The sequence below is a fragment of the Daphnia pulex genome, chromosome 1, assembly GCF_021134715.1.
Source record: "Daphnia pulex isolate KAP4 chromosome 1, ASM2113471v1".
Taxonomy (NCBI): Eukaryota; Metazoa; Arthropoda; class Branchiopoda; order Diplostraca; family Daphniidae; genus Daphnia; species Daphnia pulex.
Genome location: NC_060017.1, coordinates 3,139,925 through 3,165,521, shown reverse-complemented (window position 1 = coordinate 3,165,521; position 25,597 = coordinate 3,139,925). Strand labels below are relative to the sequence as shown.

Below are 25,597 nucleotides of genomic sequence, written 5' to 3'. Positions count from 1 at the left end.
ACCGAGAGAGTAGCAGACATAAGGTCAAATGAATGCGAGAAATTATCGGGAAAAAAATGTTAAAAAAAAAAACGAATGGGAAAGAAAAGGAAAAAAAAATTATAGATTCAGAGACGATTGCTTTTATATTGGCCCCCTAAAGGAGGAGGAGGAGGAGGGGGTCTGTCTAATATTCGGTTCTTTTGTTGTTACCCATCACACCAGTCTCTATCGCATTCAAATGTCTAAACCTCACAGAAGAAGAAGAAGAAAAAAAATACTAAAAGAGGCGTGTCATTTCGATCCTATGCATTTTACCCTGCGGATAAAATTTGATTTTTTCTTTTATCCATTTCTTTTATTTCTATGTGAGACTTTCCCTTCGCAACGGTTTGCCCCGGCGTTTGTAATCATAGTCTACATTTCCCGCCGTCAGTGGTTCAACGGTTTCTCGTTCGCTTTGACCGTGAGCCCCCGAGACCGTGACTCGCCGTCCTCCTCCTTCCTCTCACCCTCTCTATGTTTACGCAAGACCCCCGCGGTCCCGATTTATATTTAATCATCACGAAGAAAGTGACACACCCCTTGGATTTCCTTCCATATAGACTTATAGAGCCGACACGGTGCACACGGTGGTCATTTGCGACCTCGTGAAATTCGAAAACAAAAAAATTCCCGACGTTCAATATAATTCGATTTCCCGTACGTCTGACTACCCTGCTATAAGAAGCGATAAAAGAAAACTCTTCTTCTTCTTCAACGGTCATTAGCTCATTGTGTGCTAGTCCTGATGCGAGCGGTGGTTGTTGTTGTTGTTGTTGCAACATCAAAAATAAGGAAAAAAAGAAGAGGCGCCCGGTGCGCATCTCGTTGCGGCGGCCACACGAGAGGGTAATTATAAGCGCGTTCGTTCGCTATTATCCACACAACGAATCGTCTTCTTGCGGTGTAGAGACTAGACTCTCCTTTTCTCTATTTACAACTTTGGCCTTCACTCTGCCAACCGAGTGATCAAGTCCCAAGAAGAAAAAGAAAAAAAGAAAAAGAAAAAGTTTCGGTTCAACAATAAGAGACGAAGGTTCAGCGAGAAAAAAAAAGTCCGCCCAGTTTCTTATTCTTGTGTGTGTTGCGCGGTCTAGTACAAGGAGTAGAGATTTAACAATAGCGGCCAACCGGCCCCGGCTGGCAGCTAATATGATGGCGTTGCACACACCAAACAAGCAATCATATAAAGGTAGATATCTACGTATACACGTACGTATGTACAGCAGCCAAGAAGAATAGAGGGGAGATGGTGCAAATATTATAAAGGAGAGAGAAAACGAGTCTCTCGTTGCTGATGGCCCCGCTATTATATGCCTTACAGCAGCGCACAGTTGTTTAGAATTCATGTCCAGCCTCTTTCTTCTTAGCTTCTTTTTCCGCCATTGACTATACAGTCACTTGGCGCACGGAGTATGAGACTGTGCCGATGCGGTTTGTCGACGAGAGAATGGAGAAGAAAACGACCGTTACCGGATAGAATCTCTCAGGGGAGAGTGGGCGGTGCGCATTCACCATTTCATAATTGCCGCCAAGGATTTGAAGAAAAAAGTGCCATGCCAAAGAGACCCGAGTGGCGGCCGCGGGTCGCACGGAAAACCCATCGGATATGTGAAATTGCATTGGACATTTACGTGGCGGGCGATGATGGCAATTGAAAGAAAACGGAGACCCAAAGATGAGGGGATATATCTTACACATTTTCCATACGGTGCTGTCCTTCTCCGACTCTATTGTTAACGGATGAAAAGGGCCATTCAGATCGGTTACACTCGTCGTAGTTCGCTTTCTCTGAACTATACGTCTCGATCCTCTACTAAAGCATTTTTTATACCATTACACATGTCGGAACCTTAGAGATTGGTCATCATTTTTAATGACTACCAATAAAATAAAAGGCGCTTTTCGATTGTGCCGTGGTCATTGAATTGAAACAAGGGCGGACAATGGCGCAACAGCCCATACACGACGACTATCCTGTAGGTAGAAGCAATGATAATAAAATACCTTAATTAAGACATTTAGTCCCCTCCGCTTATTTGCCTATCTCTTTTGATATAAGAGGCAGGCTACTACCATATACGGGGTCGATCCGCTTTGTTGGTTTCTTATCACTAAAGGGTTTCCGGGTTGTGTTATCGTTGTTCGTTGTTTTCCTTGTTGTTGTTGTTGTTGTTTCTATCGTCCCCCCTCTCTCTTGCGGTGAAAACGACAAGTTCTCCGGTTTCATTTTCCGAACTGAAATGTCATCTAAAACGACGTAAATGGACGTCAATTATGAAACAGACGACGTGTGGTGGTCCTTTTTTATATATATATATATAGGGCTAGACGGTTCTCGAATAAAATACAATACGAAAGCAAAAATAAGATTCAGATGTTTTTTGGGTACACTTGAAACCTTGTCGACTCAAACAGATCGGATTTCTCGCTCAATTTTTCTTTCTTTCTTTTATTTTTTAATTCGAATCACTCCCCGAGTCTTTTCAAATTTCAATTTTCATATTTAGTTTTTTTTTTTTTTTGTATTTCGTTGCGTGTTTATTTAATGTAACCCGAACTTTCTCAGCTGCACAACTAAAATTGTTGGGTTGGTTGTTATATTTGAATGAGAAAAGGAAAAAGAAAAAAAAAAAATTTATTAATTTGATGATGTGGCCTAGCTGCTCCGGCCCCGACACATAAATATGTATTCGAAAATAAATACGACGTCGTGCGTGAAGACGGAAAGATCCACGCCGGCCGGCCAGAATATTATTAAGGACCAATGCTGCACTATATGAAAGAAGAAGAAGAAGATGGACTCCCCTTGTCGATGTAATATCTCAGCCATCAGTTATGTTACCCCCGAGACTTTTGACGTTGTTTTTCTTCTTCTTTTTCCTTGGCACTTTCCATCACATATGTACATACAAATAAAATGCTATAGGCCTCCTCGGCCATCGGGGCCCCGAATCGAATTTGCATTTCACCTTTCACCCCCGAGGGTTTACACTCGACACATATTTATATGCATTTTTTTTTCCATTTTCTCCCTTATATTTCTCCACCCTATGGAAATGTGTTTTTCTATCGACGAAATAACCGATGGGGGGGGGGGAGGGGGTGGAAGGGGTTGTTTTTCTAGAAGAGGAGAGAAGCTGTGTACCTACCTCCGGAGGAATCTCCACACTGGATGGACGGAGGATACCCACCCAACACAAAAAAAAAAGATGATGAGATACACACAGGCGAGTCAAGAAGAAGAAGAAGGATGGGAATGGTACCCACCACCACCGCAAGAGCCAAAAGGCAAAGAGGTGAGAGGGTATCCAGTGTATATGCATGGCCGTGTATGTTTTTCCTTTTTTTCTTCTTCTTTCTTTTTAACTTCTCCTCCTCCCCAAAAGGTGCCCACAAGTCGAATAACTCGTGTCGAGAGAGTCAGACACAACACAAAGTTGCTGCCGAAGAGATTCTCTTATAGAACTGTGTTCTATTCTGTTCACGTTTCTCACAAAATCGCCTTAGATTTCTTGAGTTTTTTTGGTTTTGTTTTTTCCGCACGCAGCCCAAACCGGGAATCTCTCGCATCGTCGGGCAGTTCGATTGTTAGTCGCTTCCCGGTCAACAAGTTAAACAGCCGCAAGCTCCCGCTGTCCTCCTCTCCCGTGTTGTGTCCTCCATTTCGCCGTTCATCGCCCAAAAGAAGATTAAAAGGACAGCCAGAAAAATAAATCAGCGTCGATTAGTGCTGGACTCGACTGTGAACGATCAAATTCGGACAATTCACGTCACTAAAAACTCACGCAGGGCCTTGAATTTCTGAATTGAAGAAGAATTTTCGTGGCGTAATCGCCAGAAGTGTCGTCCTTCGTTGGTTCGTGCAGCACTCCCGCTTTCTGTCGTCTTCTTTCGTGTTGATCTCGGCGTGTCTGCCATATTTGCCTGCGAGGCTCAAACATCAGCCCGAGCGAAAAGAAGAAGAAAATAAGAGAAAAGGCCATGACGCGGAAGAAGTTGTGAGTGCAAAAAAAAAACAAGAGAAGGTCCTCAACATCACGCAGCACAGCTTCCCCTATTTCACCTTATTCGTCCGCTCCTTCCTTCCTCGGCAGATACCGGCACGTGTGGCTCTTAGCGCGTGAGTGGTTTTTAAATTGCGCATTTTCCTATTGGACAATCTCACCCGGCCATCGGTCGCCGTCGACACCAATAACAAAAAAAAAGTGAAAAAAAAATAAAAAAACAAACAAACAGGATGGACCATGAAGAGAATAATAAGGACGGCAGCACTGCTGCCGTTGTGCCCTTGCTGGGACAATTCGGTCGCAGCTTATCGAACTTGTTCACCCGTTGCGCCACTCCCGGTCAGGTGATTGTTCTCTCCATCGACGACATCACCAACGGACTAGGCGACGAAGTCGAATACCTGCTCGATGGCAACAAAAGAGGTAAGCCAATAATAACGGACCTCAATTCACCCTTCTCGCCCATCATCTCCGTCCCGCAAAACCCATCAGCCAAAAACCAGTTTACAGATAAATCCGAAATAGAACTGACAAAAATTACAAAAAAAACTACGCAACAAATTTCCATATCAAAATTTAGTGTTCCGTGAGTTGATTTTTAGGTCACCGGGTGACTGGTGTCCTCCCCACCCCACAAGCTCCACCTGTCTCAAAAACTTGTCTTTCTTTTTCTTGTTTTCCCCCAACTCGCATTACCGCACTTATTTACGGGAATACTAGATGAACATGTTATATGCAATGACCACCACGTAGCTAGACGTGGTGCTACAGGTGACTCGTTTGAGGTTAACCGCAAACATGAGGCACATTGCCCCAGAGGAATGAAGTAAAAGATAAAAAAAAAAAAAAAACTGAAAACAAAATTCCAAATGGTCAGAGAAATAACAGAAGAGAGGGGAGAAAGAAATATCCTCTCTGAACGTTAATAATCACCACATCAGCCTTTTTCTTTTTTTTACTTTTTACCTTACACTCACCTTCATCTCGTGTCTACGCGGACGAGAGGAAAGAGTAGTGCTGAGATGCTATACGGAGGAGGATATCTAAGTAGAAGAAGACAACAAAAGCTGGCTAATGGCTTATTCGTTTCGTAACGTTCTGGGAGGTCGCCGGTGTCTATAGCTAAAAAGAAGAAGAAGAAGAAAGGTTTTTTCGGGTAACTAACAACCTTTCGGACTATACGAGAGAGAGCGGGCGGCGCGGACCTCTGATGGGCTCTTCTTTTTAGTCTATTTCTCTATTTTTCTTGTGTGTGTGTGTGTGTGTGTGTATGGGCGCTCGTTAAACGAAGTTCAGAAAGACGGAAGATGGAGAATAAGAGTCGGCCTTACATAATACACAGAGCCAAGCAAACTACCTATTAACGAGAGTGAAAAATTACCATCCCCACTTCTCTTTTTTTTTCTCATATTATCTCAAACGTTTTTGAGGTTTTTCCTTTTTAAATAAACCGCCGGATGAAGATGAAGACTCTCTTCATTTTACTTTTTAATTGGATAAAAGGGCCCGAAATTCTTTTGGGTGGAAATATTTTTGGGGTAGAAAATAAAGAAAGAGTAAATATTAATTCATCTTTATACATGTCCAGGGAGTGCATATGTATACATACATCCTCGGTGGTTGTTGATAATATTGCAGATATTTCTCCGGTGCAGCCGGTCCGGACTTGTTGTTGTTGTTGTGCTTTTCAATCGAGATAAATCGAACCGGAGTAGATAACTGAAAAAAAAAGAAAAAAGAAAAAAAAAGTCCTGGGAATATTTGAAAAATGCGGACGTCGCTATATCCAGAGTTATATACGACGATGGTTACAACAAACCAGCCAGCCGTATAGCTAGATAATATACCGTCCCCACGTCGTCTTATAGAACAGTCTATGAAAACAGATATTTTGATCTTTCTTCCTGATCTTTTTCTTTATTTCATTCTCTTCTCTCCCTACATACTTCGTCATGTTAGACGCGGGCTGTACACATCGTCTACACGCATGGAAAGCCGAGACTACGGTCATAGGAGGAGGCTGCTGTGAACACAGCACAGGGTTAAAGAAGAAACCAAAAGGGGGAAAAAAGGGGTGATGAATAGAAGGGGTTGCGGTCTATCTGTTAAGCAGTCGTCAAGTCTCCTTTTCGGACCGCCCATAACTATAAGTTGGGAACTGGAAGACTCCATCCGCGCATACAGTCAACGGGAGGTTGAATAAAAGGACAAGAATATAAGAGAACTTCTTAGAAAAAGAGAAAAGTATAAAAGAAATAAGAGACACAAGGCCCTCTGTGTGTGCAAAGGTAAAGAAAGATATGGTGAGCTGCGAGCGCTTGATGGACATTCGTGCTGTTGTGTCTCTCCATTTCGCTGGACATTTCTTTATGGGCCGCGATCATTTCCGATGGGTTTCCAACTCGGTTGGAGATCAGTCAGAAGGCATTTGCTCTTTTTCCTGTTACTATCTCTCTCCTTATGGCCCATAGCTGATGAGAGCCCCCGACGTCAACAGCAGCCAACATACGGCGAGGTGGGACTCTATTTTCCACCCACCAAGGTGAAAGGTGGAAAATGGCCATTCATCTTATTTCCCACGAGTGAAAGCCAAAAATATAAAAACGTCTTTTGGCATCTATTCTTTAACTTTTTTGGGGTTTTTTTTTCGCTATAGCTACAGCACGGTAGTGGAAACTTGTGCCGTTAGTTGGAGTTGATCCTTGTAGACACCAGGGTGCGCATCCCGATGGATTTTACCTGCGCATACCTTCAAAGTCGCAGGGGAAAGATGGCCCGATATTGGTGGTGAATGTATCGACAAAAAACGTGCGCAAGGTGGACACGATAACTTATGGGACGCTGAAAGGAAGAGGCTTTTCTTCGAATTTGTTTTCCGTGTTTTGGCAGAAGGCAAAGAAGAAAAAAAAAGAGCAAACGGTTGGTCCATTCAGATGCAATCACGGTCGCAATGGCTGGTCTCGCAACCCTCCAACTCGCTCCAACTCAACGGTTTTTCATTTCGAAATAATACTTTTTCATCCTCTCATTTGGACACCACTCGAGCGATAAGCCAAAGAGCCGAGGATTCAGCACGTCGAATCCCCCCCCCCCCACAAAAAAATAAATAATAATAAATAAAAGCAATACCTGTAGAATAGAACTTTCGTTCTTTTTTCAGCCAGACGTTCCCTTATTTTATTTTTCCGAGTTTCCAGTTTATTTTTTTATTTTTCCAGAACCCCCGAAACTAAAGCGCATTAGAGGGCATAAAGGTCTAGATAGCCCTGCACACGCTCCATGCAGCTTTAACAACATTCCAGCGTATACACCTGAAAGAGCCCTAGACCGCCATCATCACTCTTGGCCTACACCGGCTCGATGATTATAATAACCAGTACAATTGAAGAGGCCGGCAGAGACTGGGGAGTTAAATGCCTTTAATGCCCCCATCATTTCATCATCCGCAGTTGCTTCGCTTTTGATAACACGAAAAAATAAATAAAATGTGTCGCTGGACGTGTATATGCTGGCGGTGGTGCTGGTGAAGCTACTGAAGAGTGAACAAGAAAATGGGCCATCCAGCGGTGTGAGTTGTTAAATAGGGTATAGACGTGTGGCGGCAGCAGCAGCAGCCGGGCCGATATATTTTGAAGTATAGAAGCCGTCAATAATTCATCATCAATTTGAAAGTATTCAGGCAGAGAGCCCCTCTCATTCTCCAGTTGATAAAAGAGAACATCAATTTTTCGGGGACAACTTTTTAGAAACTCCAATTGCTCCGACTTCTTCTTCTTTACGAGATTTTTTCCCCCAGATGATTTTGCTTCTGTTGGCTCCTGTTCATGACATTCAAAGAAATAGAAAATAAAATAAAAAAACGAAACTTTTTATTCCAAGGGCGAAATATATACTGCAGACTCCAGAGAGTCATAATTTTGAGTGAAATAACTCTTAGCGTCCGTCGGATAGAATGAAGTCGTGCGTGGATATCAAAAGCCAATTGCCTCAAACTTCGCTTCCTACTGTCGGACACCGTGTGACTCGTTGACATTGACCCGAGAGTGTGCGCACCACCAAGTGGCAGCTTATCAACAATTTTTCAATACAAAAAAAAAGTATTTAGTAGTCTTTTTATTCTTTTTTAAAAATACTTTGCCATTGAAGGTGCGGATGAGGGGGGAATGATCTCCAATTTCAACGGACACTCGAGAGAGAGAGAGATCCTTATTATTTTTTTTTGTATAGCTGGTCACACAGTCACACGAGATAAAAGACGGGATAATATTTTCATTTTGTTTCTTTTGAAATTTATTTTCTTTCTCATCTCATCTCAAAACTGTTTCTTTTTTTTTTGTGCTGCATACAACTTGTGTCCTCTCATCGCAGTTTCCCAATGTATCGAGCGTCTCTTTTCTCTCTTCATCGGTCTCCTTATTCTTCCGATGACCAGAAGAAGCCGATGAAGAAGAAGAAAATAAAAAATCTTCCGAAATAGAAGGGCGGCTTTTCTCTCTTCTTTTGATTTCACCCCCCTCTTTTCAAACTAAAAAAAGAAAAAAAACTGTGATAGACCCAGTCTCCGGATGGCCTCTCTTTTTCTTCTTCTTCTCCGGATCCTCTACCCCAAAAAAAAAATGTTTAGCCCTTGGGCCATCCGCCACACCATCTTCCCCCGACCACCACTAGCACCATTTCTTTATATATTTCTACGTAGCTTATATAGGATAGTAGATATATATAGGTATGGAAGACACACCTAACCCATAAGGGTGGGGAAGAGAGAAGTGGGAGGGACCTGCGAGCGCGACTTCTCTTCTCTTTTCCACCAGAAGAAGAAGCAGAGGACATACAATAAGAAGAATGGAAATGGGAGAGAGTAGGTAGGGGAAAAGGTACCACCACCACCACTAGCGCCTATCAGACCCAGCAACCAGTGGGGGGGTTTCTAACTCTTGTCTATGAGGAAAACGTCAGTCTTCTCAAACGCGGAGAACAGGGTGGACACACAAACTCGACGACACGAGTGCGAGTTTTTCTTCCAGGTTTTTAAAAACTATAATACCAACAAAGTGGCTGGCCGTTGCTGTTGCTGCTCCGGAGGACATCAAAAAGTGAACATCTCTTGTGTCAATATTACACGCACCTGTTGTGACTGTTGAACGTGTGGCCGCGTGATAATTCGTCAACGATCCGTGTCCATATCCGTCGACTTTGTGTGACGAATCGAAAATTGAATCGAAAAACATTTTATTGATTGATCGGTCCAATAAGGGATCGGCCCTTGGAATTTGAATTTTTATTTTTTTGAGGGGCATCGCTGATTGCGGTTTGTTTCACGGGCAGTTGAGTTTTTTTTTCATGGGATTGGACGTCGTAAAAATATTATAGCAACTACATAGACAAGAAGAAGAAGAAGAAAAGAGGCGTGCCAACTGCTGCCCAGTTTTGTTGTTCCACTCACCTGTTGTGTGCGAAATCTTTTCTCCCTAACGCGAACTGATATAGCGCGCGCCGAATAAGTGTTGTTGTTTTTACGAGAAGCCATCAAACAAGCCAAAAGCCATCGACCACTTGGGCTCTTTTTGCCCATCGACTCGATCGCAGGAAGCCCCTCAAGTCATCAACGGTTTTCTCAAAAAGTTATTATTTTTTTCCCTTTCGGTCGCTGCTGCTGCTGGGGCTGATGCTTTGATTGCTCGTCTTGCGGTGGTGTCTATCGGACAACCGAGTGTTTTTCTCTCTCTCTCTCCAACAAGCCAAATTGTTGTGGAAGGTCTCTCTGTCTATCCCTTGGGTTGGCAGCAGCGCCGAAGAGTTGAAAAGGAAACACACAAAAAGCCCCCGGAGCCGTTCTCTCTCTCTCTCGCTCGGAACTCTGTTTCCATCCATCGTTGCAGCAGACGATTTTGAAACACGCGCGGGTACGGTCCGACGAGTTTGGTGGTCGCCACCGTGTCACGTCACGACTCTGTGCGCTTCTCTCTATTCCCTTATTCGTTCGTGATAGTGCATCATCAACAAGCATCGCCTCCCCAATTGTCTGGCTGGCAACCCCTTCGTCGACCTATCGTCAACTGTAATCATCTCGAAGAAAAATAACTTTGATTTTTGTTTCGTTTAACGGTGAGCTTTTGACTGGGTCCCACCGGACGATCGAGATTTGGATGAAGAAAGAAAGAAACAAAAGACTCTTGCTGCTGCTGCTACTACTCCTATAAAGATTGAGAGAGTTAACCGGTCCCTCTTCGGAGAAATCTCTCTCTCGACCTTATCTTCATTGTGGAGGGGCGGTGGTGGTGCGGGGGGGATTTTATATACATCGAATCGGAATTCCACTCGACCCGTGTGTGTGTCTTTGTGTATCGGAACTCTTATATACGAAAAAAACAAGATACATATAGCCCTTAGAGCACTGTACCTTTTGTTACCTACAGCGAGGCCGTATGCTAATGCTCTCGGCTCCTTCATCCGTTGCTCATCCACCGCGCTCAACTACTAGCAGCTCCTGCCCGTTTTGAATAATAACACGCGCTCCAACCCTCTCTCCCGGTATACCCGGAGTGGAAGAAGTCATAAACAGGAAAGAAGAAGAAGAAGAAGAAGAAAAAGGGGGAAAAAAAGAAGAAGATTTACACCCAAAAAATAAGCAGGCGCTCCGCTACCACCGAGAAAGAAGAAGAAGAAGATCGTCTGGAATTCCATTCTGGAAGCTTTGGATTGCCCTACACGAGCATGTGTATTGTAAGTTAAAAGTCGAGCGATGAAAATAACATTCCATTCTTTTTCTATACCGTTCCCCCACCCCCCTTCTTTGATTATAGAGTAAAAGAGGAACGTTTTTCTTCCGAAAATTTTTTTTCCCGAGCTATTCAACTTATGATTTAGATCCCCTACAATTTCCATTTTTTAAAAAAACCTTTTGTGGCGGATGTTGTTGTTGTTGTTGTGGATTTCCTCACACACAAAACATTCCCTTTGCTAGAATGTGTATGTTTACTTGATTAATGAATCCGTGCGCCGATGAACTATTGTGCGCGGCGCAATATGTAGTCTACCGATCGATTCGTTATATTCCCAGAAGCTACAAATCGACAAATTTCTCCTAGCTCCTCTATCATCTTCCATTTTTCTAGAAGAAGAAAAAAAAAATTCCCTTTTGTGTGCCCAGTACCGTCTCTGTGATGTACATGTAATCTCGTCGGCCATCAGAGTGGTGCGCGGTCAAAGGAGGGTAACACAAGGAGAAAAAAAGGAAAAACGGTATTACAGCAACAAAGTGGTGCGGTGTATAATCCATTAACGAAATCACGTGAAGATGATCCAGCAGAAAATATAAATATAAATAGGAAAAAGAAAAAATTCCCAGATGAAAAGAACGTTCCTCTTTCTTTATATCAAAATTTTCGTTTTTGATCTATGACGTTTTGTGGGGGCAGAGAAAATATTTTTTTCGAATTCTCTCCCCTCATTTTTGTTTTTTTCTTTACCTTTTGAATCCGGCCGATGCCGCGCTCTTTTCCTTCAAACGAGAGAGAGAGAACACAGTCATCTAATAAGTGGTCCGGTTTTATGAGCACCGCGACTTGTGTGTCTATAAATATTCTTCTCCGCTGGTATATTATATACCAAGCTATATCTCTCACAGTATTTTTTTTTATATTTTTAATTCAATTGAAATTTTTTTTTCCTTTTCTCGAGGGTTTATTATCGTCGAATAGAAAAAAAAAAAAGATTGTCTGGCACTAAATTTGGACAATGAGGATCGAGAAGTGGTGGGGATAGATAGATAGACGTAGCGCTTTGGTGGTTGCTGGCTTTCCGATTCGACATGCACAATAATAATCTTTTTATAACTTGTTGTCTTTAATTGAAAGAAGGGCCTCTTGTGGCTGTTGAAAAGCAACGCCAAGCAACTACCGTCCGCGTTTTGTTTGCTGATCAAGTCAGTTACGCTATTATTATTATATCCAAGAAGAGACTTGACGAGATCGAAGGCTGCGGTCGTGACAATGCGTTCAACATTGGCTCTATTCTCATTTGTTGCCCGTTTTTTTCCCATACCAAGGGGGGTGGGAGTCAGATACTCGAATAATAAAAAAAAAAAGCCAAACAAAAACTTTGTCAGCAGCGCTGATTTCGGCTCATTGTCGCCGTCTATTCTATTTTCTCATTTTATAAATATATAGAAGAAAAATATTTTTCTTTCAGTCCCCCTCCTGGGTGTGTACAAACACCGACCGCGTCGCTTATATACAAGAGAGTCGTCGGGTATTATTCAATTGTTGACGCAGTCTTCTCCCCCCACCAATTCTGGTTTTTTACCTGGACTCTGCCCGTTGTAAAAATAACAACGTTCGTGTAGTATAGTATACCTAGTAGATAGATAGTGGATAGTGGAAGGAGGCCGTGTTTGTACAGGTAGAAGCGGTGAGCCCGTCACAGGTGAGAGGGCGCGTCTCTTTTGAACAATAATAAGGACTCAACGGCTACCACCTTAGACACAACTCCTGTTTTGTTAGTTGCAATGCCAATCTTTCACGCTCGGCAGAGCAAAAAGAAAAACGGAAAAAAATCTCGTCTCTCTCTCTCTCTTTATTCTCTCCCCAATTTTCGTTTGTCGAGTTGACAGTGAAGAACTCAAAATCTGGTCGGTTCGAGAGCTGTTACACCGGTGGCATTGACGAATTTGGTTGTACAGGAGGAGAATAATAATATTTAAAAAAAAACCGGTACTAAACAGTCGAACGACACAACAACTTGACACAAAGATGGAAGTTTTGTTGCTTGTATTGTGCCGGGTGACAGCCACTTTTTTTTTCAGGTCACGGTAATATAACCAGCAGCGCGCATCTTGTGGGAATCTTCTCTTTTTGCACGTCTCTCACGGTGATCCGTCTCCTCCCTTTTTCGATACATTCGGTGGCCCTTCTTTTCTTTCTTTTTGTTCCCAGCCAGAAAACACGCCAATAAAAACACGGGAGCTTTCTCTCTTAGACTATCAACTTTCCTCCTCCCAATTTCCCATTGAAATATCCGCGCCATTTGCACTCGGCCCGATTGATGTATGCCCATGTTTCTATCGGAATTGGAAAACTTTCAACCCCCTTATTTGGCATCGGGGGTCCTGCTCCTGCTGAAGTGAAAGGCGAAGTCAAGGAATAAAAAAATAAGAAAAAAAAAGTCAAACAAACAAGAGAAAATGTTGTTTGCCGCAGTAGTTTTATATAGGCAACTGGCGGAATCAAAAGAGAGACGACGACCGTTGGGAGACTAAAGGAATAGAAATCCATCGGTGAATACGATTTTCAAGGTCTATCGTTTGATTGGCGAAGGTCGCCCGCGTTGCCTAGCTGCTGCTGCTGCTCTTATGTCTCTAGACCATCACAAGCGAAAATGCAGGTACTATAGGGAGACGTGATCAGATTCAACGGAGCGAGAACATTCCAATTGATGGGCCGGGCTATAGGTGCCCGTCCCCTCTGGGCTCTGCTAGTCTTTTCCGTCCATCACTTTGATGCCGGGGGAAAACAAAAAAGCGGATCACAAGGGTCACAAAACACACAATCAAAACACACACACACAAACTCAAACGGCTGTTGATGAAGATCCTCCGCTGGGATATACCAGCAGCACGATAATCTATCTAATAATAACAATAACGCCTACTGTGTTTGTTTGCTTTAAGTCTTTGACCTATAGTAATCTGAGAAAAACGGAACTGGTTTGAATAGTAGCAATCGCTTCCGTTATCGCCGGAATTTGTATTCTTCTTCCGCTGTGCTCCGGTGCGGATTCCCCCCTCCCACCCCTACTGTTGATCAGCGGTATGTCGGTCTGCCCACTTTTGGCACAGAAAATCGTTGATCGAAATTGGAGAATCGAAAGAATCTTTTGAGATATGCAGCGCGTCATTTTGTGTACGGTGGGCCCGTGTGTCAGTCGACTAGAGATGTTAAACTGCATTCCAGCGAAAGAGATTAAGAGCTAGAGGTGCATAGGGATCGGATATCTGATCCGGTTTTCTTCTTCTAGAAGGACCTTAATATTTCTTGGGTGATGGACGATGACATCCATTTTTATTCCGAGATCTTTTTCGACGAGTTTAAAAAAAGGAGAAAATAAGAACCGAAGGAGGAGGTGTGTTTGGTCGCGTGTCTTGTCTTTTTTATTTTTTCTTCCACCATCTATTCCGGTCGGAATTTTTATCTTGTTGCTCATTTTCTCCCTTCGTTGTTTGTTGTTTACCAATACGTGTCGGAGTGGGAGGAACGGGGCAAAAATGTGGAAAACCGGCCAGCTGGTATATACTTGTAATGCCTTGTAGACAACCACACGGCGTCATCGAGTTACCGCCCAATTCCTCCGCAAGATCTTATTACCCACCCAGTAAGATGGAAATCGAGTCCATCCGAGTCCATCAGATCGGCTCGGCTCGGCTGCTGATGCCCAGTCGTCATCGTATCATTCCACAGAGGATTGCTGGATAGATGAAAGAAAAGCTTTCTTTTCTTCATCTTTCAATCCTCTGCACATTTCTTTCGACAGTCGTCTGATTTCATGGAGGGCGACCAGCTGCTCCTCCTGTGGGGCTCCTGACGGCGCAGTGTCGTTTTTATTCAACGGAATTTCTTGATTCCTTCGAGTGTTTAGAGTTTTCGTTAGGTAACACATTCCAACAAGACGTTTGTACCACAACAACATGCTGTGAACCTGTTTTTTTTGTTCCCCTACCCCGCGACTCTATACTTTGTGTGATTTTTTGTTTGTTGCGCATTTTCTTGTTTGGTGTTCCACGAAATCAACGTCTCCGAATTTTTTTGTTGTTGTTACCACCGGAGAACTGCTGCTGCTGCTCGCGTCTACTTTAATCTGGCGGCTATGACGTTGATGCAAGGCCACCGGGATCAATGTAACGTAACACTCGAGGAAGAAGAAAAAAAGTTGAATTTTTTCTGTATAAGAAATGGGAATCTCTATGGGTAAAAAAAAAAAAAGGTTTAGAGGAGTAGCGCTTTAGAGCGATCAATCACGGACTCGAACTTGGCCCGTCATCCGCACAACTCTCTTCGCAGTTGTTTCGTTTCGCCTTATTACAGTTGGCGTTCGTTTTTGGAGGCACTGTTGGCACACGGTTGTTTGCGTGTTGAATGGCGGCCGGGCCAATAGAATTACGCTGCAGAGACAGAGTCTCACTCGGCAACGAAACAACTACTAAAAAAACGATTCGTTTTCTGGTTTTTATTTGATTTTAGATTTTTAGATATATATATATAGTATTTGTTGTTTGTCGAGTTCACGCGATCATCACGCACGAGCGTTTGATATTATTTATTCATTTCCTTATTTTATTTGCGTCTTGGTTGTGGCACTGCGAATATGGGCGTCGACCGGGTTTATTTTGGTGCTGCGGTTTGCGTGTCAGAAAAAATCTCTTTTTGGATTCCATCCCACCTTAACCGAGCGCCGAATGAATTCACACATTTTGAATCAAAAGAGAGCGTGCGGTTTAGTAGACATCTCTCGTTCGTCTTTTTTTTTGAAATGCTAAAAAAAACGACTAGAAATTTGAATCGAAAACAATGGCCGTTGCTGAACTGCGTCTATATAGCGGTGCGCCTCGGGTTCTTCCTACAGGTGTTGTAGGTCGGCTCTCCTGTCGGGAGGCCACCAGAGGTGCCTTGCACTTTGATTACATCCGATTGTTCCCAAACACACACACACAACAGACGCAACAACACCCATTTGAGAAGAAGAAATAAAACCTTTTCGTGCATTTGCCTCTGATTTCTTTCGGGCTCTGTTATTGAGACTTCCATTTGCGGTTGTCGGTGCTGACGCCGCGAATTCGTGACTTTTTCACGACTGCCACAAGAGCGAGTAAGACATAGCCGAAGCACGAGACGCGCCGGCCCCGTTCAAAGGACGCGCCATCTCTTCTGCTATATAGAATCTAAGGAGAGAGAAAGCTCAAGATGTCAACTGTGAATGTTAGACACGGGACGACGGGCGGGCGGATCGCTTCTTCCTTTTTCATCCGCTTCTCTCTTTTTCTCCCGTTTTCGGTGTTTGTCGGTGGAAGGGGGGATTTTCGTGACATTTCGACACGATTAGCCGCAAGAAGAGGACGCGGTTCGTCGTCACTCGTGACTTGTGTGATATCCGTTGAAATTAACTTTGATTTCTGTTTTTGTGTTTTTTTTTTCTTTTCCGATTTGACAGGAGGCCCCGTCGCCATGCTGAAATGGGCAAAGGGCTCGAAAAACGGCGGCCACAACAGTTCAACAGGCCATCACTCGGGTTCGTCGGCGGCTCGTGTTAGCCTGGCCGACCTGCGACGCGCCTCCGCCAAATTGCTGAGGAGGAAAGACTCGAGTTCCACCACCAAATCCAAAAACAGTCCGACGACGTCCAGCGCCGCAACGACTATTAGCGGATCACCTCCGCACGACATCAAAACGGGAGCCACGACGTCATCAGATGGGGGTGGCTCGCCGCCACCTCCTTTGGTGCCTCCACGCGGATCCAGCGCCGCTTCCTGTCACGGCATCCCCTCCTACGGCCATTCCGGCGGATCTGTGATCAGTGCAGCGACGACTCCTTGTTCCGTCAGGTCTGCCAGTCACAAGGCCGGCGTCATCAAACAGGCGACCGTCAGGAGAATGTCCACCTTGCGTCAAGCCCGGTCCGTCTCTCCCGTCAAAGACAGGGGCCAGCAAAGGCGGCCGGATTCGTCGTCGTCGTGCACGACCAACTCGTCGTGTTCTTCATCGATAACCAGTCGACGAGCGAGACGGAAACCGGCGGCCGTCGTCGACGACAACGGTAGCAGCCTCTACATGCAGCTGGACAAGATTCCCGTCGCTGTCCAACAGACGGCCGGTTCATCCAGCTCCGCTTACATGTCGGCCGCAGCGGCCAATCTCAAGAGGAAAGCCCTGGAGGACATTAGTAACCAGGCGTATCGAAATATCATTCACAGTCTACAGGACGAATTGGCCCAAATGTCGGACGCTGAAGCCGAAGCCGAAGCGGCCCGGTCCACATCCGCCGATGAAACGCGGACATTGGCTGAAGCCACTCTCCTTCCCATGAACCGTAAATTTTAGAAATTTTTCTTAAACGATCAAATGAAATATTTAATGGGTTTTTAATGTATTATCAGGAATGGAAATCACTCGGAGTTCCACCGTCCGTGCGCCCAAGGAATGTGACAACGTCGATCCTGTCCTGAAGCTACAAGTGTCTCCTTGTCCATCCATCAAGTACCAACATCAACGAAGCACTTCACAGCCGATGCCGTTGAAGAAGCTGGATGGAGTGGTGGCCTCTTTTACCAATCAGCCGCCGGCGTCGAGTGACTTGCACCGCCCGCGACCCGTCCGTCACCCGCCGTCACCAACAACAGCCAACGAGTCGGGCGACAATTTGATGGATCTGTCGAGCTTAGCTCTGGCGTGTAGCCGGAACGGCCTTCCATCAACTCCGACGCCGTCCTCGGCTTGTCATCCGTTCAATGGGACGTCGTCGCCACTCAAGAAATCAGCGCCCTGCGGCCCCCACAGCTCTACCGGTCAGCACCTGCATCAATACGGGCCGGCCCGTTCGCTCGTCAGTCACGGGCTGTCCATTGGGACGAGTAGCGCGGCGGATTCGTCCAGATGCCAAGACTCGTCCAGCCAGAACCAGAAGAAAAGCCGGCCAAATAAGCAAGTGACATTCCAAACGGAAGCCAGACTTATTGGCAACGAATCTATCACTCTGCCGGTCGTCTTCGAATCGGACCGGGAAGACGGAGGTCAAACGGACGGGATCAAAGAGCCGCAACCGTTGGAGATGCCCGGCTTTGTCAACATCCCCTGCAGTCGCAGAGGATTCTGCCTGGAATTGGATTCGGCCAACGATCTGCCGGAGGTGGGCAAACTCAACGAATCCTGCGGCTCCAGCAGCGAGCAGACAACGACGGACGAGGTGGATCATCATCACGTGGTGAAACGCGTCATGTCGCCGGACGGCGGCTACGATTGGCAGCCGTCCTACGTCAATTTGGAGGACACGGAAATCGCTCCCGTCCTGTTGGCGTCGTCACGACCGGCCGACGATTCCAGCGATTTCTGGAAGCCCAGATCCGTGGCTTCCGGTGGGCGACAGCAGCAGCAACAACAACTGGGAGAGCCACTTCAGCCCGTGTACGACGCGCCAAACAACAACAACAACAAAACCATCGACGTGGATAATCCACTGCTGTTGGAATTCCCTGGTTTCCGTTACGCCATGATGCAGCTACCTGGCAATAACGCACTGATGGAACGTCGCTCCATTTCCAACGGCAGTTCCGGCAGCGACACGCAGGTAAATTACACATCCAGATATTTCATCCATAAAAATAGGGAAACGGACAATAGCCAAGATAATAAAAGAAGGGGGGGCCGGCCACCGCCTCTTTCATCTATTATTCACCTGTGTGTACTTATGATATCAAAGCCAATAAGATCCGCCCCTCAGACCTATCCGAAGATTGTGTGTTATTATGTAGTAGACCCTCCATAACTAATACGCACAAGGGAGGGTGGGGAGGCCGACTCCGACCGTTATCTACACATCTATTTGCCATCCGGATCGTGGCTTTTTTCTTTCTTTTTTCGGAAATCTTTGGGCTCCATTCGGCAGTTTCTTTTGATCGGCCTGTTATTATCCAGCCAACTTCTTACAAGAAGTTGTGTGCGAGCTCGGCGCGGATAACAATAGACGCGTTATGCACTCTTCGTTGAACTGTGACATCATTGGGACGGGTAAAAGCCGACCGGGGGGAGGGAAACTGGAAGCGTTCACAATGAGAAAAAAAAAACCGGCAGAGAGTTTGTGTAATTCCAGCACATTCCCACCGAAAAACCATTTTTTGGCCTTTTTGGCTAACATTCCGTGTACTCCGCGTTCAGTTCAAATGACATGGAAACTATAAAAAGAAATTTTGTGTTTAAATCTTTTTGACAGGATTCCGGTGTGGCGGAAATGGCTCAAGCGCTTTCCCTGAGCCGGGCGGCCAGTGCTAGTCCGCAATTGGCGGCCAGTCGGCAAAGCTTGGCCGAGGATATGTTGTTGCCCGTCCAACCTTTTGTGTACAACACGCTACCGCGGACGGATAACAAGCGGAGCCTCTACTACAATTGCTGGTCGAATCAGTCACAGCAACAACAACAACAACAGCAGCAGCAACAACAACAGTCGATGCCACTGCCCTCTGGTCCTTCCAGCGTGTACTCGACGACAGATCCACACTTTCTCTCGGCCCTGGCCTCACCTTTCTTCAGCAGGCGAATGCCGGAAGAGAAAACTCCGACCTCTAACTCTTCGTCGTCCACTTTGATGGCCAATGTGGATCAGCAGGACTCGTCCTGGTCGTCCGATCACTTGTACTGCAACATGGCGTCGGTGGATCCATTGCCGAGTCTTCCGCCGAGAATCTCCCGCCGTTGCCATTCGCTGCTGGCCCTGGCGTCGACCAAAACTGCGGCGACAACCGCGACGGGTGAGGCGGAGGACGCCGACTACGAAAACCTCAACATGCCGTCGCAACCGGGCCAGCCGGTCATGGCGTTCAAAGCCAGGCTCAACGTATCGCACAGCCGGAGTCGCAGTCTACGGCATTCCGGCGATTTTACCAGCCCGTTCGGCTGGATGATCCCGCCGTTCCAGCAGTCTAAAACCAAAGAGCAGGAAAAGCGAAACGAATTGATTGAAGAAATGGATACCAAAGTCATTGACGAGAAAGAAGAAATTTACAAACGAGCCTCTTCTCGTCCAATCTCGTCCAGGAGGCAACAACTGTTGCACGAAAGAGCTCACCGGTTGGAGCTGATGCTCAACGACGCCTCGGTCAACGATTGCTCGGAGCTGTACGAGCCATCCGACTGGTCAATGGAGGCCATGCTGTCCGACACCGTCCGCGACATGGACAACCTCTCTTTCATGGACGGGCCGCAACAACCAAACAGCCGCAGTCACTGCCAGCATTGTTGTTGCACATCTGTCCGCCGCCCGCTTCCGCCACCAATGACCCAGTGTCGATGTCAAATGGCCTATTCCAACCCTTCGCCTTCTTCAACATCGTCGAGTGGATCTTCCGGCGGATCGTGCCAGTGCAGCCGCAAGAAAAAATCGGGCGGAGCTACGTACAAACGGGAGTCGATTATTCCGATTCGGGAAAACGCTGCCACTCAGACGGACTTGCAGAACGCCTCGGCGGCTTCGTTGAGATTAGCCAGCCGGGCGACGGCCGCCGAGAATCCGCTCTACATGGCCTACAGCGATTTGACTAAAATCAACTGCGACGACTTGGATCGTTCGGCTAAAAACGCGGCGACGAATAATGCGACGTCCGGCACCCAAATCGGCGACGATTACGCGTCCGACAGTTGTGAAACTTGGAATTCGCACAAGGCCCTTTACGCCCGCTTGCAGGCGGCCAAACAGAGTCGCGAAGTGACGACCCTGATGGAGACGACACCGGTGAAAAAACGCAACCACAACAACAAGGGCCGTCACCACCACCACCACCACAATAGCAAGCCGCTTTCGACGCCCTCCGGTAGCCGAATATGGCGTCACGATGGGCAGAGCGTCTCGACGCCTCAGAAGAATCGACGGGACGGCGGCAGAAGGCGCCATCATCGCAGAAGAGGCTACTCCACCGTCAACACGACGGCCAATTCCAGCAGCAAAATGGACCAGACGGCCCTGAGTACCCGCAGCACATACAGCACCAAGAGCTCAAACACCGTAAGGCGTCGCAAGAGCTCACGAAGACCTAAAGCTGCCGACGTTTTGCACGGAAAAGGTCTCCATACATGTTTCCCCCTTTTTTTCCCTAAATGATCAAATTACCTCAATGCCAGAAACGTATTGAACGACGTTAATCGAATCAAAATGCTTACATCGATCGATATTTTTTTTATTCCAACCAACAGGACAGCTGCAATTGGCGATTTACCTCAATTCCGGTCTACTGACCATTCACGGTAATATTGAGATCAATAATTCGGCTCCTTGATGTGCGTCTCATTTGTCTTGTTGTCTATTACACAGTTCAATCGGCTCGCTACCTGAAATCCAACAGCGGTAGACCTTGCAATTCGTACGTCAAAGTGTCGCTGATTCCGGATAGTCCCGAGCAAACATTTTGTCGGACCACGCTAGTCAAGAATGACAACAATCCTTGGTACGACCAGAAGTTCTCGTTCGAATTCCTCTCGGCTGACCTTTACAAGCGGCTCTTCATCTCCGTTTGGGATCGCGATGCAAAAAAGAAGTAAGTACTTGTCACTCGGCGAAAAAATTTCAGTGGAAAAGAGGCAAGACATTTCAAGACAAATGCTGGCGATGTATAAACGAATTCCTCGCATCTCCCGGGCTCATTTGTTATAATAAATAAGAATAACCTTTGAGATTTCCAAGAAGCGCATCCAAGTTATTTTCTGCTTGACAATTCCGCTCTCGTTCTCTGCCCAGCAGAGTCGATATTATAGATGCGAGAGGAGCTGATTCAATCAAGCCCTTAGCTCCACTGACTAATTTCATTATCATATGTTAATCTGTCAATTTCTAATTCTCTCCTCTTTTTTTGTTCGATTCTATTTTCTCTGCGCAGTCGGAGCGATTTCAGGGGCTGCATGTCTTTCAGCGTCAGTCACGTCATACGTAAAGTGAGTATATATACTGATTCATTCTTGCTTATATATCCACACTTTCGACTAGGTCCTTTTTTCTCTGGTGTTAGTCTTTTCTCATTTGCATGACGCTCTTCTCTCTCTCTCTCTCTGTCTTTCTCTCTCACGCATTCCCTTTCGCTTCGAAAATCCAATGGATGAAATTGGAAGAGAAAAGAAGAAGAAGAAGAAGCCCTTGACGTGAATTAGAGAATTCGACGTTCATGAGAACGGACTGAGAAACGGACGAAACCGGAGCCAGGAAGCGACAGCGCAGTGTGCATACAGTCTATAGTAGTCGGGAGAGCTGATGTGCCGCTGTCTTTATTCATTTCTAAACCTATTAGTCTGTCGCGCAAACTCGCCCTCTTTTCTACAGGATTAAAAACGACAGCACACGCGATTCGACCCACACACACACAATGCTATATACACTCTTGTAGCATTTCTTCCCCCTCCCCATCTATGTACTCTTTACTTTTTCCCGTCGTTGACCATTTCACGATCCGTGACTCAAATGTCATTTTCATTCCTTTTTTGCTAAAGGACGCGAGCGGGTGGTACAGACTGTTGAACGGGAACGTTGGGCGCCAGCGTCACTTTGCCGTGAAAAAGCAAATTGATTTGAACAATTCGACCATCGGTAAGTCACCCAGCCAATTGTTACGTCGATTTTCTATTGTAAATTGTGTCGTGTTAAAAAAACTTATTTCATGTTGATTTTATTTGAACTTGCAGTACCGACTGATCCCGACATGGAGGAGGATCTGGTCGTCGTGGACGACAGTGATTTGGACAGTAGAGTCGTAGAGGAACAGGATCGGATCAGACGAGGACCTAGTCCGTCGCCGTCTTCGATCGGGTCGAAGATGACAGGATCGGACACCCGTCACACTCCCCCACGCTGTCCGACTTTGGAGATGGAACCGAAAGGCAAAACGCCGTATACGACCACCGTCAACCTCAAACGAGGCCCTAAAGGATACGGTTTCTCCGTCACGTGGACACATCCGCCGAGGTAAGGCCGAGATATATACATTCGACAACAATAATAGGCCTACTATCATGTCGTGGACTAATTAGATGGCTAATAATGCAAATCAATAAGTCGAGGACACGGAAATCAATAAAGTAAAATCAAATAAAATACCATTAAGTTTAGACTTATTGGGCTGATAATGTCAATGTATTTAGTAACGTCGCTCGAGAATAAATTCCGAATTAATGAAGTCGCGTGCGCTCTTCCGTCGAAGGGCGCAGCTTAAACAAGTTAGAGATTCTAAGTGGCTTGAAAATTACATCCCCCCTCTCCATAGTATATTGCTGCTGTAACGTCCTAGAAATATTGCATAAGAGTTCTAAAGGGAGTCTAGTATTTTTTAATCAATTTATTGCTGTTTCTTTCGACAGGATCGAGCGAGTTGAACCCGGATTAGCCGCCGACTTGGCTGGCATGCGCGTCGCCGACTACATCGTCTTCGTCGGCAGCCACAACGTTGTTAAAATGGATGAAGAGCAAGTCCTTCAATTAATTCAGTAAGTCCGTTGCCCGCGCCCATACTTTTAATCCGATTCGTCCGTCCACATCCCGGCTATGAGCCGCCGCTCCCTCTTGTCTGGCTCATGTTATACGGGTCGATATATACTTTGGGGAGCGTCTGCTGTGTGTGCCCTTCTCGACCACTTCTTGTTTTTCTTTGTCCTCGTCACTTCCATATACTTGGCGGTTGTTTCAGTTTTGGATTATCCTCTTCCGATAGTTTTGATTGCTGTGTGTGGACTTTGCATGACGCTACATCCACCGTTTACGTCGTTAAAGGTTCCCGTTGTAAATATCGACGCAGTTTGCGTGCTGCAGACTGGACCGCCTTCTCTTGCTGACCACTAGTTGGGAGGAGTAGGTGCAGTTATTTTGGTCACACTTTGAAATTTCACGGATGTGTAACGCGCTTTTTTACAAGGGTATAGCTTCCCTATAGGGAAACAAAAAGACATTGGGGCCGGGCCTCTGTAATGCGCTCCTTGGGATGGTATAGCGCCTTTGTTTAGAAAAGACACGAAAATAGACGCGGTGATGTAAAGTCAAAGTTACCGCAAGAGTTATGTATAGGCTTTGTAGTCTGGCGCCCCAAGAAATAAATAACGGCAACATGCCATCTAGTGAAATTCGCTTACGTAATTGGACGCGCAGGATAACGATCGGCCGAAAGTTGCCCAGCAGATAGCAATCCTGTCTAAATAGAGTCCTCCGCTATATTATTTCTGCGATGCTTTCAGCCAACAAGTAAAAGAGTCTAAAAGACGGAATTTTTTTGTGTGCATTATTTCTCCTTGTGATGGTGTTGCCCTGTAAGTTTGTCTTTTGTTGAAGTTAAAGGATCCTTTCTCTTCCAATATAAATACGTGTCCGAGCGCGCGTGTTGCTGCCGTGTCCCTCTGACATTTCGACTTTCTTCCTTTTTTCTTTTTTTCGTTTCTTCTCCACACTACGTGGAGACTCTCGTGGAACAACAAGAGTGTATTCTTTTGCGTCAGACAAAAAAGGGCTTGGCACACATCATCGTTGCCATATATACGCACCCATTATCTCTTTTGCTTCATAGGAAGAGGCCGGGGGGAAATATTTTTCTATTGGAAGATATAGGGGCCTGTATATCGTTCAAGCCCAGCTCTCTCTCTCTCTCTCTCTCTCTATGTAGAGGGGCTTTCGTTATTTCTCGTTTCCGCCTTTCCGTGAAGCCGAGGAAGAAATCGATTCGCCTGGATTCGTTATACTTGTATAAGGACGATAGAGATGCGAGAGAGAGCTTATACATATACTAGAATGTGATGGAGAAGTGAACAGCGCATCCCCTTCGACAACGCGGAACAGTATAGGCCGATGTCAGTGTAATGCAGGGGAAATGTTCTGATGGGAAAGTATTCCAAGCGTCAACAAACAAAGTTGAGACCCTCATCTATTCTACACAGCGGAGATCCCGTCGCCAATCATGGGAGGATATTAATGGCGCTCGATACAATCTGTATATTCAAATGTCGGATTAGAATGTCCCCTGAAATGACGTGTCGCTTTATTTTACGGGCCGCATCTAAATTTGTGTGTTTTCCTTCCAACAGATCGGCCGGCGACACGCTGACATTGGAGATTTATCGGAAGAGCGGCCAGAAACCGTCAGGAGGCGGAAGCGTCACTTCCGACCAGCTGACCGCTGCAGAGTTGCATTCAGGCAGCATCCAGCAGAGACAACTCAAAAGCCCGGTAAATCAATCGCATATTAGTGGCAGTGTATCGATGGCCGCCGCGGGCCGAATGCCAATGCCGGTATCCCACCACCAGCAACCATCGACTGTTGCTGCTGCAACGTCGGTCGGTATCGGAGCTATTGGCCGTCGCGTAGTAGTAGAAAACGCCGGCCAAGTGTCCTGGTATCCGAGTATGAACAGTGCCAGTAATACTACTACGGCCCAGCTGGGAATTAACATTTCCAATGCTGCACCGCCGCCGCTCAAAGTGGCATTCAATAAATCAATTGGCGGAGGTGTGCTCGTCTGAAAAAAATTATTGTCCTTAAATCGTATAAGATTCCCCCCTGTATCTTACCGTACTTTCCTTTTATTTGACATTTTCTTGTATACTCTATTTTTTTTTAACCTTCGTCGAAAAATGTACCGTATTACCTTTGTAAAAAAGAAATAGAATGGTAGACCACCATTTTTTTTGTTTCCCAGCATATCCATTCCCCATGCACATCTTATAACGACATTCGGCTGTACATGTCTTTTGTATTCAGTCTTTGGTATTTCCCTGTGTGTCACGTTTTTTGGTGATGCAAAACCTCTGTATAATAGAAGTCGCGCTCTTTATGTATACTGCTATTCCAT

The 25,597-nt window shown here is 45.7% G+C and overlaps 1 protein-coding gene across 3 annotated transcripts in view; it reads left to right on the top strand.

Annotated features, from left to right (window-relative positions):
* Positions 1–3,416: 3,416 nt before the first annotated feature.
* The window catches only part of LOC124197928, a 56,377-nt gene continuing 34,196 nt past the window's right edge, over positions 3,417–25,597 (top strand). The window contains exons 1-11 of one of the 3 annotated variants that reach the window (XM_046593512.1): positions 3,417–4,454; positions 16,233–17,108; positions 17,176–18,362; positions 19,005–20,847; positions 20,978–21,028; positions 21,096–21,318; positions 21,658–21,712; positions 22,262–22,358; positions 22,454–22,733; positions 23,126–23,251; positions 24,833–24,974. In XM_046593512.1, coding sequence (XP_046449468.1) covers positions 4,262–4,454; positions 16,233–17,108; positions 17,176–18,362; positions 19,005–20,847; positions 20,978–21,028; positions 21,096–21,318; positions 21,658–21,712; positions 22,262–22,358; positions 22,454–22,733; positions 23,126–23,251; positions 24,833–24,974 — 5,073 coding nt within the window. In that variant the 5' untranslated portion in view covers positions 3,417–4,261. Of the gene's footprint in view, positions 4,455–8,563; positions 10,755–14,223; positions 14,676–16,232; positions 17,109–17,175; positions 18,363–19,004; positions 20,848–20,977; positions 21,029–21,095; positions 21,319–21,657; positions 21,713–22,261; positions 22,359–22,453; positions 22,734–23,125; positions 23,252–24,832; positions 24,975–25,597 lie in introns of those variants that run through there. The other 2 variants (XM_046593519.1, XM_046593527.1) reach the window with 2 other exon arrangements.